Source organism: Lepus europaeus, chromosome 15 (assembly GCF_033115175.1).
Source record: "Lepus europaeus isolate LE1 chromosome 15, mLepTim1.pri, whole genome shotgun sequence".
Lineage (NCBI taxonomy): Eukaryota > Metazoa > Chordata > Mammalia > Lagomorpha > Leporidae > Lepus > Lepus europaeus.
This window is the reverse complement of record NC_084841.1, coordinates 29,176,932-29,193,299: the sequence shown is the minus strand read 5'-3', so window position 1 is coordinate 29,193,299 and position 16,368 is coordinate 29,176,932. Positions and strand designations below refer to the sequence as shown.

Genomic DNA, 16,368 nt, shown 5'->3' with positions numbered 1-16,368 from the left:
GACTCAGGTACTTAGGTCCCTGTCACCCATATAGGAGAACCAGACTGAGTTCTGGGCTTCTGACTTCAGCCTGGCCCACCTCTGGCTGTTGTGGGCACTTGGGAAGTCAACCAGCATATTTAAGACTGAGGTCTCTCTGTGTCTCTACCTTTCAAATAAAATGAAAATAAATTTAAAAAACCAAGCAAACCAAAAGCATTATAAACCTTAGCTGCTTCCTAAGTTCATTGTTTCTTCCAATAAAGTTTAGACTCCTTAAAAATGTACAAGAAAGCATTCAATGAGTGAGAAACTATCAATTTTGTTCATTATCACTTTTGTGGAAGGTGTGCAATAAATAATCATTAAGGGATAGAATGAAAGTTTCTACTTCAGGTCTGGGCCCAACTTGGAGAAGTCATGGGCTTGTATCACAGCCGTCTGGCAAAGCTAGTGGACAAAGTGTTCCTTTAGGTTAGTTTTCAAAGAGGGAAAGGGCATAACGGTGAATTTACCTGCTCCAGAGTCCTGCCAGCCCCTGGTCTTTTGTTTCAGCCCAAACTTCCGGGCATTTTCTGGTGAGAATTTTCTGGTGAGAGTTTTGGAGGTACACTCCCAACTCTCCCTCACTCCCTGCTCCAACAGCCTTCAGAGATTTGGGCTCTGGCCTGCTTCACCCTTTTGTCCACTGGTATTTCCTGTTGCTGGAGGTGGGAAATACCTACTCCTGGCTTGCTCCACCAGCGGAGCCCTGAATGGTCCTGGTGACTGGTGACCAAGTAGAGTGTAGATACAGACCCAAATCTAACCTCAAATGTTACAACTAGGGTTGTATGCTTTACCTGGGTGAGGTAACTTCATACAAGATTATTCATTATACTGTTTCTGAAATAATATTTAAAAATTGGAAATCGCCTCAGTGTCTATCAATTGGCAATTCCTTAAATAAACCATGGTAGCCTTATATAATGCAGCCACAAGAGACTGAGAAACTCCATTATATGCTTAAAAGGCATATTGTAACAGAAGGAAGAAAGCAACGTGGGAAGCAGACTATGCATTGTGCTATTATTATTTGTGTAAGAAAAGGAAAGATTAATTTACCAGTGTAAAAATAAATATATAAAGTCACTTAAGACAAGGGTGGTAAGGTAAACTGACATCCTGGGGGACAAAGACAGGTGGGATACTTCCCTTTTGCTTCTTCCATACTTTTTAATTTTGAACTATGTGAATTATTTATTGCATAAATAAAACAATCAGAAAAGACCCATGAGGTTTTTTTCTTTTTTTAAAATCTGACAGAATTCTATTAGGCACCATTTTTGCCAGATGCTTGGATCTTTCTGAAAAGTCATTTCAGATCTAGGCTGGCTTCTCCTCAATCCTGCTTTAGTTCGCCTCAACAGCAAGTGTACTTTCATTTGGACAGGAAACTCGCTTACTGTGCCTGGATTTACAGAGACTGGATCCCTTTCTGATCACAGAGCTCCTGGTTTTTGCAGATAAGGAAATGAATCTGAAAAACTCAAATTCCATCATTATAGGCTTGTGAACTGCTTCAACCAATGAGGCCTTGGAATTCCAAGTATACCAAACCCCAAAACCCACACTGTAAGCCACTTGGCAAAAGTGCCTTCTCTTTGCTCACCCACCATCCTGGGTAAAGCACTACAATACCAGGACAAAGCCCTGGGAAGTTTACTGAATCTCAGCTTTGCTATCAATACCACTTCATTTGCCTTAAAGGATATCTAAGGACACACAAAGAACCAGAAAGACGACTTTGGTCATAGGCAGTCCCTTAAGAGACCCAATTTCCTCCCTGATGCCTTTACCTCCCCATGCACCAACAAAGATGTCAGCACGTTTCAAGTCAAGCCCCCGTGGTTGTCTTGCTTTAAAGTGGAACTTCAAGCAAACCAATGTTTCTAAAATCAGGGGCCATCTTCTCAGGGTGGGAAGGGTAGTGACTGTCCATCCGCACTCCGATTTGGAATGAATGAACCTCGCCTTACAAGGTTCTGAATGAAGAATCTCTGGGTAAAAGTCTGTTGTCATCTCTCTGGGAAGAAGTAGCAGTGTGTGGCCTGGAACTATTGTTGGAAAACTGAAGTCTCTTTGGGACCAGAAGAATGGAGCTGCCCTCTCTGGAGGCTGGAATTCAGCCTTGAAATTCAAACCCCGATGGAGCCTTTCAACTCATTGCTCCTAAATTGGCCTTCAAATCTTTGGCACAGAGGATAAAAGGGAGTGCCCGTCCTTCTCTCTTTCAGGACCCATGTTGCTTTCTCGGAGCCTTTTGGGGCTTTTCTTTGCCTTCTTGGTTTACAAACCTCATAAGTATCTCTTTCTAAAATAAAAATTATCTGAGAGGCAGAGAAAGACACACAGAGAAAGCTCCTATCTGCTAGTGCATTTCTCAAATACCCACAACAGCCAGGACTTGACTGGGGCCAAACCTGAGATCTGGGAATTCAATCTAGGTCTTCCATGTAGGTGGCAGAAGGCCAGTTAATGGAGCCATCACCTGCTGCCTCCCCGAGATTGCATTAACAGGAAGTTGGAGCCGAGAATCTAACCCAGGTTCACTGATGTGGGCATCTTAATCACAAGGCCAAATGGCAGCTCCTTAGGCACCTCTCTTTGTGCACAATGTGAGTATTCTTGGCTTAGGGAATATATTCTAGGCGATTTTCATGACACTGAAGCTTTACATAAAGCTCATCATTATCATACCCATGAGTCCAATGGCTAAACTTGGTGCCCCAAAGTGTTCTGTGTTTCCCACCTTAAAATAATGAGAAAGCTCATCTGTTTGCCAGACCAAACACCTGATAAACAGGATCTCAATGTCCCCAAAACATCAAGGACTCTAACGCCTAAAATGCACATCTTGGAAAAGAAGGTGCGTGAACTCTGTTCATGTAGCTCTCAACAGCGTAGGTTCTTCCCAGTCTTGTTCACTCTGGAGCAGAACGTGGTTTCCTTCTCTGATCTGTGAAAGATGGGCAGAAGTGGCTTCTGCGGAAATGTAGTCCATGTGGGTCCTCAAACACTGGTTAGGAAACATTGGTCATCAGACCCAGAGCTAGCGACTTGACAACCCTCGGGAGGGAAGGCTTGGTAGAATGGAGAGATCAGCTCCAAAGACTGGAGAGTTCTTAGAAAAATTTGGTTCTCACAATGATACAGTGTCAGGGATTATAAAGCAAAGACTCGGGTATCCTAGGTCACATTCTGACACTGCAGAAGAAGGTAAATTACAGAATTTTGGAGTTGGAAGCAGACATTAGTCCAAACTTACTTTATAGACAAGGAAATAAGAGGTTCAGAGATTTCCCTTAAATCATAAAGCAAGTTAGTTGATGGCAGAAGCGAGCCTATAACCAGGACATTTGGACTCTCAAAGCTTTCCCAGCCACATTCCAGAAGAGAATCAGGATGGTGGACTGGCCCTGGAGGTATGTTGCTACAGAGAGTGCAGTGGGAAAGCACTCCGTAGACTGTAACATTGCAAAAATGGAAGGGACAGTTATTGCAGATAATTGTCCTGCTTATTTTTTTTTTTTTTTTATTTTTGACAGGCAGAGTGGACAGTGAGAGAGAGACAGAGAGAAAGGTCTTCCTTTTGCCGTTGGTTCACCCTCCAATGGCCGCCGCGGTAGGCGCGCTGCGGCCGGCGCACCGCGCTGATCCGATGGCAGGAGCCAGGTGCTTCTCCTGGTCTCCCATGGGGTGCAGGGCCCAAGCACTTGGGCCATCCTCCACTGCACTCCCTGGCCACAGCAGAGAGCCGGCCTGGAAGAGGGGCAACCGGGACAGGATCGGTGCCCCGACCGGGACTAGAACCCGGTGTGCCGGCGCCGCAAGGCGGAGGATTAGCCTACTGAGCCGCGGCGCCGGCCGTGTCCTGCTTATTTGATTAGCTACAGAAAGAAATTTGAAGCTGTCTGCTCAGTTTTATTGCTATCTTAATTAACAGGAAGAAAAGCAAAGCAAAATAAAGGCCAGTGATAATCTTAGCACAACTTCAAGCCTCCTACCCCCTGCTTAACCAACGCTCTCGTAAACAAACATTTCTCCCAAGGTCCCTGCAGTCCTCATTGCACCTGTGCCCACTCTGCTGGGGCGGCAGTAAGTGCGCAGCAGACGCCAGGACAGGGGAGCAAAGGAGAAACCAAAGAAGTGCTGACCCCTCAGACTGGTCCCAGGTGGAACACACAAAACCTGCACCATTGAGTGTATCACAATAGTGCTTATTTGTACTTATTTGAAAATACTCCTTATTTTCCCGAAACTGGCTTCTCCTCTCAGGCACTCCCCTCATTGAGTAGTCTGTATTGTGAGAACAGCCGCCCGGGGACTGCTTTCTGGTTCTGGCCAGATAGGAAAGGGACAAATAATGATGGTATCACTTACTCTGAGGCTTTCGTTTCTGCCTTTCAAAGTCTTTTACAACTATTAACTCTCTTCCAACAACTGGCTTGGCCCTTTTCTGTAGACAAGGAAATACAAGCCACACTCCAGCTGAGTGTCTTCTCCCACTCCCGACCGTCATTCTCTCCAGATCCCCAGGCCTTGTTCTCTGGTCGACCCACATCATCCGATTGGAGCGTATTCCAGCCCAATGCCATGCCAGAGATGTAAGTGAAAGATGAAGGATTTAGTTTATATAAATACTTTACTTGCCAAGCATGTAAGGAAATCATTGAAGGCTACGTGGCTTGGACATGTTCATTCCCCAAATACTGGCAGCAGCTGGGGCGGGGTCACGCTGAAGCCAGAAGCCAGGAACACCATCTGGTGAGTGGATGGGGACCAAGAACTTGAGCCCTCATCTGCTGCCTCCCAGACACATTAGCGGGAAGTTAGATCTAAAGTGGAGGCAGGACTTGAACCCAGCACTCTGATATAGGAGTGGGCATCCCAAGTAGTGGCTTAACCTCTTGTACCACAATACCTACTTTTGGATATAAGTTTTTTAGTTAAAAAAAAAAAAGTTTTAAGGTAAACACATTTCATATATACAGATCTAGGAACATAGTGATACTTTACACCCTACCCTCCCTCCTGTCCACGCTCCCACCCACCCTCTTCCCTCCTCTTAATATTTACAATGATCTACTGTGTTTATTTATACTCATAAGATTAACCCTTACCAAGTAAAGGGTTCACCAGGGATAGAAGTCTTGAGAGTATTTATACCCATTCTATTTTACACATGCAAAAAACACAGGTCCCAAACTGACCGACTCAAAGCAGGGCTCTGTTCTCCACTGCAGCTCACCACTGGCATGGTTCCGAGAAGATGGAGGGGAGGGCTGGGATCCATGTGTGATGTGGACCTCTGTGTCAGGTACTTGCCATTGCCAGCCCTGGTAATCTTTCTGCATTTCTGCTTCCTGGGTGAGATGATGAATTCGAGGCTATCAAAGCCCTCACCTCTATCCCACATCCCTCCAGAGCAAGGCATAGCAAATGCACAGCTTCCCTCCCTTCCAGTTCTCTGCCTGGGAGTCTCTGCTGAGCAACATACAGAGCTCTGGTGATACCATGGGAGAGCATGGCTTGGGGGCCCTCCCTTTACCCCAGCCGCCTCAAACTCCTCTCTCCCCCTCACTTCCAAAAAGTGTTAGAGTCCATAAATCAGATCCTGGAGATCTGTCCTTTATTCTTTGGGTTCTTGTGGTTGGATCTGGTTGGGTGTGTCCCATACATAAGGGGCTTCAGAAAGCTGAGATAATCAGGAAGGGTCCCAGGACTGTCCTCCAGCACTAACTCCATCTGTTCCTACAGTGGCCCTACTACCAATTGGTTCAGCCCAGCAGCTGATAGTAAGACACACCAGTTAACCTTTCCTGGCTTAACTGACCAGGTAGAGACTGTGTCTGAGGCAGAATAGCTCTATAGCGTTTCTGAAACAAAGAGGACTGCTGTCAGCACGAACAGCGCGAGCATTAACGTTGTTCCGAGAATAGACTTGCTTTCAGAGTAGCTAATCCAGTAGGATAACCCGATTCAGAGATCGGGATTCACTTACCCAAAGACAGCATCGTCCTCCTTCAACCTGGAGACACAGGAATACCTTCCGGTTCCCCAGGTACAGTGAGCCTCGTTCACTGCACCCCACCTCTCCAACTCAACAGCTCCCGAACTGAGCTCATTCTCTATAGGCACCCTCTACCGTTACGGGTGCCACTATCAACCACTTGGTCACCCATGTCAGAAACCAGTGGTGCAGCAGGTTAAATCCCTACCCACTATGCAGTCATCCCATATTACAGCACCAATTGAAGTCTTGGCTACTCTGCTTCCAATCCAGCTTCCTGCCAATGCACCCAGGAAGACAGGCGGAAACTGGCCCAAGTGTTTGGGCCCCTCCCACTCAGAGACTTGGATGGAGTTCCTGGCTCCTTGCTTCAGCCTGGTCCAGCCCTGGCTGCTGTGGCAATTTGGGAAATGAACCAGTAGATGGAAGTTCTCTCTTGCTCTTTCAAAAATAGGCCAGCAGCCTGCAGTCCACCCTACCCCACTGAATCACCAACCCTCAAGAGTGAGCTCCTCTAGTGATTTGTTGAGTATCTGTTCCATCTGTCCAGGGTTCAGTGAAGACTGTTAGCGAATTGCTGTGATAAAATGAGAATGGGCCATTTCTGAGAGCAAGGACCAGCACCCAGAGCAGTGTGGGAGACGAGAGTGTGAAATAATTATACACACACACACACAGACACACACCCCAGCTGTGGGATTAGCATCTTATTTTCAGTTTCCTCAACTGTAAAGTGAAAGTAATAAAACTGCCTCCTTCCCTGAACTGCCGTGAAGATGAAATAGCATCAGTACACTTGAACACGACATTGCTTGGCACAAAGAGCATTAGTGGCTGCGGTTACCAATATATATCATAGGTATAAAGAGAGGAGGAGACGGCGGCTCAGAGGACTTCAATGCCTTCTTTAGGATACATGGCAACTGGATAGTCCCAGCTGGCGGGCAAATGCAGGTCTGACCTTCACTGAAAGCTGTACCCTCTTCTACCCCAAACGGCGTATCTAGTCCCCTCTAAGCAGCTGTTAATGAGAAAGTGAAACCTCCAAAATACCAACACAGAAAGATGTCCTACACTGGTATGATATAGAACAGCATCCTATGGTCTTTGACAGGTAGAGTTAGGCAGTGAGAGTGAGAGTGAGAGAGAGAGAGAGAGAGAGAGAGAGAGAGAGACATAGAGAAAGGTCTTCTTTCCGTTGGTTCATTCCCCAAATGGCCACTACGGCTGGCACTGCGCTAATCCAAACCAGGAGCCAGGTGCTTCTCCTGGTCTCCCATATGGGTGCAGGGCCCAAGCACTTGGGCCATCCTCCACTGCCTTCCCGGGCCACAGCAGAGAGCTGGACTGGAAGAGGAGCAACTGGGACTAACTAGAACCAGCGCCCATATGGGATGCCTGCGCCGCAGGTGGAGGATTAACCAAGTGAGCCACGGTGCCGTCCCCCTGTGATCTCATTTTAAACACTCAGTTAACTGCAAACTTCTCTATTGCTGCCTCAATCTTGGATATCCTTTGTCATCTTATTTGTCACCCATCTCTCCCACTAACCTACCTGAGAGCAGGAAATCCCTATTGCTTAACAGGTGGTGGTCAGATACACAACATTCAGTATTTGTTAAATTTGTGAATAGCATTGAATGTTTTTAAAAGTGCATAACTTATGCATTTAGAGCATAGCTAAATAGTAGGCAATATGAATGACATGAAGAAAATCCAACTATACAAAAACGTATTCAGAAAGAAATGCTATTCCTTTTACTGCATTCCCCAGAGATTCAGTTTCTATTTCAAGGAGCAACCACAACAACCAATTTTTCAGATATTGTTCTGGAGTTAAGACAGAATTGTGCTGAATTTTAATGCAATTTAAGTGCCGTGACAAAGTATTAGAGAATGTGGGAAAACATTTCAGAAGAATGTAGGCGTGTTTTCTTTCCTGAGAAGTCATCACTTTTCCTCAAACCGACATAAAGGACAACTCACATGCAAACTCTGCCCGAGTGTGCACGTGGCAAGAGCAGTACCAGAGAAAGATGCGAGCCGGTGGCACGCCTCAGGTGCAACGCCATCTGATCCTCTCGTCCTATTTACAGGCTCCTGTCCCCTGCAGCTGGTCTTATGATTCACTTTTTCATAATTCTTTGGCCCGAGATCCTTTTAGTTGTGCTATTCAGTCCCTAAATAGGGAAAGAGTAGGCATTCTGCGACTTGACCGTGGCAAAGGACTGCCCCTTTCCTTTAGCAAGATGTCCAAGGTCACCCCAATACAGTTACCACATCCTGCCATGAGAAAGTGTTTTCTGAACAAAGACAATAATCACTCTTCTCAGTGGTTTCGTGGTCGTTGTTGTTAGACAGATGTCCTGGAAGACACAGATCTATCCCTGTTGGAATGAACCCTCTTAAAGAGGCCTGAAGCGTGGCACTGCTTTCCCTCAGGTGGCTAACCTGCTCCAGTCACGGGCTTGTTATAGCAACGGCACAACCAGATTTCAACATTGTTTAAAATGACATCCAATTGCACAAGTGGCTCTATGCTGATGTTTGTAGATTAGTAGTGAAATAGACAATTCTTTTGATTCTGAATATACAAGGGTGCTTCAAATATTCATGGAAAATGGAATTCAAAGTATATTTTGGTACAAAAATTTGAAACCTATGTCTTTTTCCACAATATGCATTTGCTACAAACTTTTTGAAGATCTCCCATATGGACTCATATATCTCTACCCTCCTCCACCATACTTTCCTAGTTTCTACTTCTACACGTTAAATGCACATGCATTTCATTTCAAAGTTAGAACATACTTAATAAAAACACTTATCCTAATATGGATTTTCCTGGTGTTTAGTAAAAACTATCAAATCTAAGAATTTGGGGCCGGCGCTGCGGCTCACTAGGCTAATCCTCTGCTTTGCGGCGCCAGCACACCGGGTTCTAGTCCCAGTTGGGGCGCCGGATTCTGTCCTGGTTGCCCCTCTTCCAGGCCAGCTCTCTGCTGTGGCCTGTGAGTGCAGTGGAGGATGGCCCAAGTGCTTGGGCCCTGCACCCCATGGGAGACCAGGAGAAGCACCTGACTCCTGCCATCGGATCAGCGTGGTGCACAGCGGCCATTGGAGGGTGAACCAACGGCAAAGGAAGACCTTTCTCTCTGTCTCTCTCACTGTCCACTCTGTCAAAAAAAAAAAAAAAAAAAAAGAATTTGGAAGCCAAGTAATAGTTATTTTTCCAAAGATGAATTGTGAAGAACTATTTCTTCCCTTGCTCATTTTTTAAAAAATTCATTTGAAAGAGAGGGAAAGACAGAGTTAGAGGGGGAGAGAGAGGAAGAGGGAGAGAGAGAGAGGGAGGGAGGAGGAGAGAGGGAGAGGGAGGGAGGGGGGGAGAGAGAGAGAAAGAGAGAATATGAATCTTCCATCTGCTGGTTTGCTACCCAAATGGCCACAATGGCGAGGGCTGGGGCAGGCCAAATCCAGGAGCCAGAGCTTCTTCTGGGTCTCCCATGTGGGTAAAGGGGCCCAAGGACTTGGACCATTTTCTGCTCCTTTCCCAGGCACATTAGTAGGGAGATGGATTGGAAGTGGAGCAGCCAGGCCTTGAACCAGCACCCATATGGGATGCTGGCATTATAGATAGTGGCTTAACCTGTTACACCACAGCACTGGCACCTATTTTGCCCATTTTTTCCAATGGTGTAGCAAATTAAAGAGCTGGTATCCAGATATGTTCTTTTCCTTTTATTTCATCTAGGGTTGACATAGACATGGACCCAGCAACATTCTAAATGAAGCCCTTGTTTTCGCTGGGCCCTCACTGGAAGGTGCACCAACACATAACTGAAAGGCTCTTCCTTCTCTCCTCAGTCTGTTGGCCGCTAAGTTGTCTATTTGCTACCCCAAGTCTTTGGTGTAGACTCAGTGGTCTGTCACTGAGTTCTCTTCATGCATTTCTTTGTCAGTGCTTTCTAGTTGCTTCTGCCTCTTCAGTTTCCATTAGTAAAGCTAACTGCAAGGGCATACAGCCAGCTTATCAACCCCAGCTCAGCCAACTCTTATTGCAATTCTCAAATTTTGAGGAAGGGGGTTAGTTGCAGCCATTTGGGGAGTGAGCTGGCACATTAGTGGGGAGATGGATTGGAAGTGGAGCAGCCAGGCCTTGAACCAGCACCCATATGGAAGATCTGTCTCTCTGCTCCACGCCTCCACACCGTGTGTCTCTATCTCTGCCTTTCAAATAAGTAAATAAATCTTAAGGAAGGACTCATTGGGCTAGGAAGTGATCCCAGAACTCCTAGAGAAAATGGATTCTTAATCCTGGCATTATCTTCCATTAATTAGAGATGAGATTTCTTTGTACCAATCAATTAGGAACTTTTTTCTCCATCAATCTGGCTTCCAAGTCAAGTTTTATGTCTTTTCAATTCTTCTATTCTTTAATGGAAACATTTCTATCTTAGAAACAGAACTCTTTTGGGGGCCGACATCATGGCACAGAAGGTTATGCCTCCAACTTGTGACGCCGGCATCCCACATTGGAATATCAGTTTGAGTCATCCAATACAGCTCCCTGCTAATGCACTTGGGAGAGCAGCAGAGGATGTCCCAAATACTTGGGTCCCCTGCCACCCATGTGGGAGACCCTCATGGGGTTCTGGGGTCCTGTCTTCAGCCTGGCTATCCCTGGCCTTTGTAGTCATTTGGGGACTGAACCAGCAGGTGGAAGATCCGTCTCTCCTTCTGTCATTTGGCTTTGCAAATTAATTCATCTTTTAAAAGAAGAAATAGAATGTTTCTGGCGTTTAGAACATCATTTTGAACAGGTATTTCTACATCTTTTCCAAACAAAGATATTACTGAACTTTCTGACCATATACATACGGAATTGTAAATAAATGGATATTTGTCAAATGAATGAAGGAGGTGTGGCTTAATTTGTAGAATTATAAGCTTTTTGCTAAGTTTAACTGGCTAAATCATGTGGTAAGATGACAGTGCTGCTTGCTAATTGGCTTCTACCAACACCTGGCATCATCTCTCTCCTTGGCGTCTCTCACAAGATTCCAACTAGTCAGCAGTGCAGAGACAGGATGGCCTAGTGGTTAACAAACTAGCCTCAGGCCCCACTGGGTTTGACTTCCTGCTCTTCCTGCTCCAGAATTACTCGTTTTTGACCACGGAAATGCCTTTGATCGTTCCATCAGTTTCACCAATGAAATGAGAGATCATAGTAATCACACCTCCCCACTCATTTTATGGGGTTATTTGAGGATTCACTGAGCTAATATATGCAAGTCCCCTAGAAAATAGCGGAGTAGTCCTATATAAATGCTTGCTTTTATTGCTTTTCCTCGGCTCGACAACGTCTGACTGAATAAAAAAGGAGGTGAGCATACTGCAGTTTGTGTTGACTTGCAGGAAAATTACATGGTACTGAAGTCCGCCTTCCAGAAAGACCTTCAAATCTGGAGACCTACAAAGAGTCTTTACCTCTCTGGGCCATTCAGGACAGATTACCTTTGAGCATCTCTAAAATCCATTGAAATACCAATTACAATAGGAGCCAAAGATATTCAGATGGAATACATCCGGATGTCTTGTGTCAATCTGTACTCCCCTACGTTTCTATTTATCTACAGTTTAAGAATCCTGTGTTCTTGGACAAAGTTATATTTATATGCTATATGATGATTTAATAAAAATTAAGAAAATTAACTATATAGTTAGTGGAGATGCTGGAAAACTGAGGAACAGATTAAAACTGTACGTGACTTCTTTGGTGGGTAATTGGTACAGAATTAAGTAAGAGCATTTTTACAATAGACCATTGGCTTATATGCTTGCCAATCTAAGGATTTCTAGGTTTGGTCAAAGAATTCCAAATAAGTGGTTTTTTGGTAGCATCCATGCCACCCATTAATGATAAACTATAATTCAGATACCAATTAATCAAATGACATTTTATTAGTATAACCACGCTGTTGATAAGAAACTGAAATGTTTCAAAAAGGGTATAGCTTGTTACGGCAGACTCTGTGGGGCCACAAATGAGAGATCTGTATTAACATTTTCCCCAATTTATCTTTCCCCATTGCTGGGCGAGAGTGCAATCACGTAAGAAATTTGGCCTTGTGTCCAAATGTTGTTACGCAGTTTCCTGTCCGCACCAGTTAGAATTTCTATTAGGTAGTACACCTATCTCACTTGAGGTGTACTAACTGTATAAATTAAAGTGAAAATGACATTTTACAATAATCCTGTTTTGGCCAAATCTAGAGCATGTTGGTTTATGTTTGATTCTTTAACTGCTCATGCTTAAGGATTAAATTATCACTTTCAGCTTCACCCAAAATGGGAAACTTGACTTATGACCTTTCTCCTCACAATCAACTGATTTACATAGTGTTTAATACTACTTCTTTCAGATTCTCGTGTGTTTACCATACATCGCTACAAACATGCCAACAAACTGTCATTGTCTTGTGAAAAGGAATCTTCACATTTCAAGGAAAGCCTGGGCTATCATTTTGAATACCTCCAATCAGTCCATCTGATAATGTTGCCGGCAGCCAGATGTCCCAGAGAAACAGATACCGTGTCTTTTGTTTTCTAACCCAGTGACTCACCCACAATGACAGCGGTGACGGTGAGCAGCACAAAAGCATTCCGAAGCAGGTAACTCTTCACGTCCTCCTTTGTGATGTTCTGCACTTTCTTCTTGGCCAGAAGGGTGCGTTGGCGGACTCCTTGCTGGAACCTCTCCATCCTGCCCCCCACCCGGGGCTCTTCACCATTGCCTTTAGTCATAGTTCACTTTTCTAGGAGCGACTTCTCTGCAATCAGGGTCTCGCAATCACTCCCGGAAAGCCCAGCCTCCTTTTTGGTGTGATAGACCGCAACTAGAATGGCAGAGAAAGAGACGAGCGTTATAGCCTCCACGGGTCAGAAGTCAGTGCTGTCCCGCACCCCAGGGGAAGCTCTTGGCAGACTGCATAATCTCAGTAGGAATTAAGGACTGGAGAGCTGCAGTGCCAGGCTTCAGCTCAGAAAACAGGAGCAGAGATGTGTGTTCACTTTGAGAAGTGTCCTCCCTCCCTTGAGGCTACAAAATGATTCCTCCTCGGAGCACCCAACACCACAGTACCGCCCAGAACCCAGCCAAGTGCTTTGCATGAAGAAGGCACTAGAATGCACAGGAAGTACCTGATAATTGCTCGATAACTTAAATTGTACACATGGTTGAAAGCATAACCGGGTCAACAGACAAGATTAAGATGTTGATATGTGTCAGTTGAGTCTTTGTTATGCGTAGTGAAGTGACTGGCTGTTTTCTTCATTAAGAAAAAAAAAAAAAGTGATAAAGCCAGCTAGTAAATATAGTCACAAAAAGGCACAAGTGCGCAAAGGACAAGGGAAATACATTTGGCTATTTTATAGGTTAACTTTTTCCATGAAAGAAGGCGCTCTAGGCACATCTAGAAATTACGTCATTCTAATTCATTTTCACTTTTTTTACAAGTGTAAGTACAAAGTAGTATCTGTCTCTGTGGCAAACAACGTAGAGTCTTCTGAGGAACGATCATTGACTTCTAAGTATCTGTAAACTTGGGATTTCTAGAGCAGGAGAATCCAATTTTCGTTCCAAACATTACAGCCTGTGGTTTTTGGTTACTTCAAAGCATCTTAGGTTATTCAAATACAATTAAGTAAATCTTCCCTGGGTGGAGATCAGCTGTTCTGAAAATTCAAGGGATTCTTTCTGCTGCTTTACAAGTGTTCTCAATCCATAGTCTTTGCCATGATTAGTCGGGGTGGAAACCAGCCGCGCCTGTGGCCCTATCTGGCAACGCAGGCAGCCAGCGTGTGCGGCTGTGGGGGAGGTAACTGGAAACCAAGGGACTCCTCGCAAGCTTTTGGCAAATCCAAGGGTGGAAGAAAAAGACGTCTTAACAGTTTGACATTTAAATAAAATTGCAGGTTGGGGGTCAGTGATAATAAGACCTACAACTTGTTTAAGACTTCACACCAGATTAAAAGCTTAGGGAGAAGTGCAGAAGTGAAGGGGGAGACTCGGAGAGACCAGATTTTTTCCCTGATAGCTCAGATTCCCTTCCCCAGCCACGTTCCAGCAGGCGGGCTCAGCCTTGGTTCTTTTCTAGATCGCTCACCGCAATCTACTCCGAATGACTCAACGCCAAATTACGAGAGGACCCGGTATAAACAGACACCACACGCTCACTACGTTTAAATTACTAACCCGGACTTTACCAAAATGGCTAGCTTTTACTCCTGCTACTCCCCCGCTTGGGAAACACTGGCTGGGATATGCAAGGAGAAAAATCAAGCCCCGCACGGAAACAGGACGCTCCACTTACCTTTTCTGACTTCGCGACGTGGGGGAGACACCCCAGGCAATGGCAAGGTGACAACCCCAGCAGGCACAAGGGAGCCCCAGAGCACAGGGAGCCGCGCAGGCTAGTCCTGACAACATGCATGTGCTCTGGAACTGCAAGTTACTATCAGGCAACTTAAGAAAAGGGGAGGAGCCTGTGCCCGGGAAAGGGGGAGTGGAGAAATGAAAACAGCACAGAGGAAGGAGGGGGAACCCCGAGGTTTCTGGAATATTGATGAATCTTGGCACAGCAGAGGCAAGGCTTGCTCGCTTTGTTTGACCCCTTAGACGGCTTTTACGCTTTGTCAGCTCACTTTCATTAGAAATGCAAAATCGGGACCGGGAAGAATTGCAAAATAAAGTGCAAACACACTCGGGAAAGCTGGAAGTCTTGATTAGAACATTTCAAAGACTTTTCTACCGCTACAGTTAATCACTTCACTTTATTGCAGGTTTCCTGCCTTGAAGGGAACACGAGTGTGCTCTTTCGCCGGGTTGCACCACTACTAGGAAAGTACGTTCTTCGATTTTGAATTGCGTTAGAATAACTGGCATTTCTTGGGAAGACTCCGAATGTGATCAGATATAGAAGGGAAAAAATGCCCAGTGCAGTTCTCTGAACTCGCCTAAAGTTACTCAAAGCACAAGACAAGACCTGCCTCTCTTAGCAGTTTAAACTCTATTCTAACAAGTCTAGTTTAGCTCCAACTGCATGCCTTGCAAAGACTGAAAAGGTAAGAGACGCAAAGAGGCCAGGAACTTTGCCAAACTACAAAGTAAAAAAGTGTATTTTAAGACCAAGAGTGCAAATGCATATTTGAAGTCTCATAATTTCAAAGGCTAGCTTACTGTCAACTGCTTCAATTTTAAAGGATGCTAAAAATCCCCTAGTTCTCCTCTCCCATCCCAGGATTTTTAGCAATTAGAAAATTATCATTGCCTTGAGAATGTAACTTTAGTCTGTTTTCAAAAGGAAATCTAGATTGTAAAAAAAAAAATTAAAAATAGTCTAACCCATCCCTATAAAACGCTTTATATCAGAAACAAAAGTCCATTAGAAACCAAAACTCATACCCCAAATCAGTTCTGTAGTCTTGTTCTCCAAACTGCATACTCCTCATGCAGAATCTGCCCAATTCTGATGCCTGTTACCTAACTCCAGAGCATGTTCTTTTCCCCTCATTGGCAAATCCAGGTAGGTTATAAGGAAATCTCTCACCAGCTTCAACTATTCCATGTATGTCCTTTTGAACAGCTTCTGATTGGAAAGCAATGATGAATCAGATAAATGCTTTAAAAATTAGCAGCCGTTGTAACCACTTCTTAATTTGGCATCATTTTAAGTGTTTGTTGAAAATAGACACTGGACAATGCAAGTTTTTGGCGATCCATCTTTCCTTTCCCGTGATCCCCTAGGTCACTCGGCAGCTGTCTCACATTATTTAACACTTAATCACACTGAGCCTTATACTATACCATCCTTGTTTTTTAATACTATGTTAAGTTTTGGCTTCTCAACTAAATTGCAATTTCTGAGTCCAAGAACCTGTCCTATACCCAGTGCATAGTAACTATTAACAAACCAAAGGCATGATATAGGGGTGTGGGATAAGATGCTTTTCAACCTTCTGGGTTTAAAAAAAAAACAAAAACAAAAAACTAATTGCTTTTACGTTGGTGCCTCTGGCCTAGGTGTGCAGAGCAGATCTCATTTTTCAACAGAGACTACTTTTAAAAACATTCATTCGCTAGACCAGGTCCTGCCTGAGCCATGGACTTAGGACTAATTTATTCACATTTCTGGTGGAAATGACTTCTATTTCAAGGGGGGAAAAAAAAAGAAATCTGATGACTTAAAGTGGAATTTCAAGTCCCGTGGCCTGTTCTGTTGTTGTTTGTCCGGAGACAAGAAAAAGGGTTGGAAAGCCACGCTTTTGGTTAGCAG

General features: G+C 44.6%; 1 protein-coding gene across 1 annotated transcript in view; it reads right to left on the bottom strand.

The window, feature by feature from the left end:
• Window positions 1–14,538, bottom strand: part of SLC1A3 (solute carrier family 1 member 3) — an 87,000-nt gene extending 72,462 nt beyond the window's left edge. Inside the window, exons 1-2 of the mRNA XM_062211981.1 lie at window positions 14,407–14,538; window positions 12,658–12,930 (exon numbers count right to left, since the gene is read on the bottom strand). Coding sequence (XP_062067965.1) covers window positions 12,658–12,838 — 181 coding nt within the window. The 5' untranslated portion in view covers window positions 12,839–12,930; window positions 14,407–14,538. The remainder of the gene's footprint in view (window positions 1–12,657; window positions 12,931–14,406) is intronic.
• Between the last annotated feature and the right edge of the window lie 1,830 nt (window positions 14,539–16,368).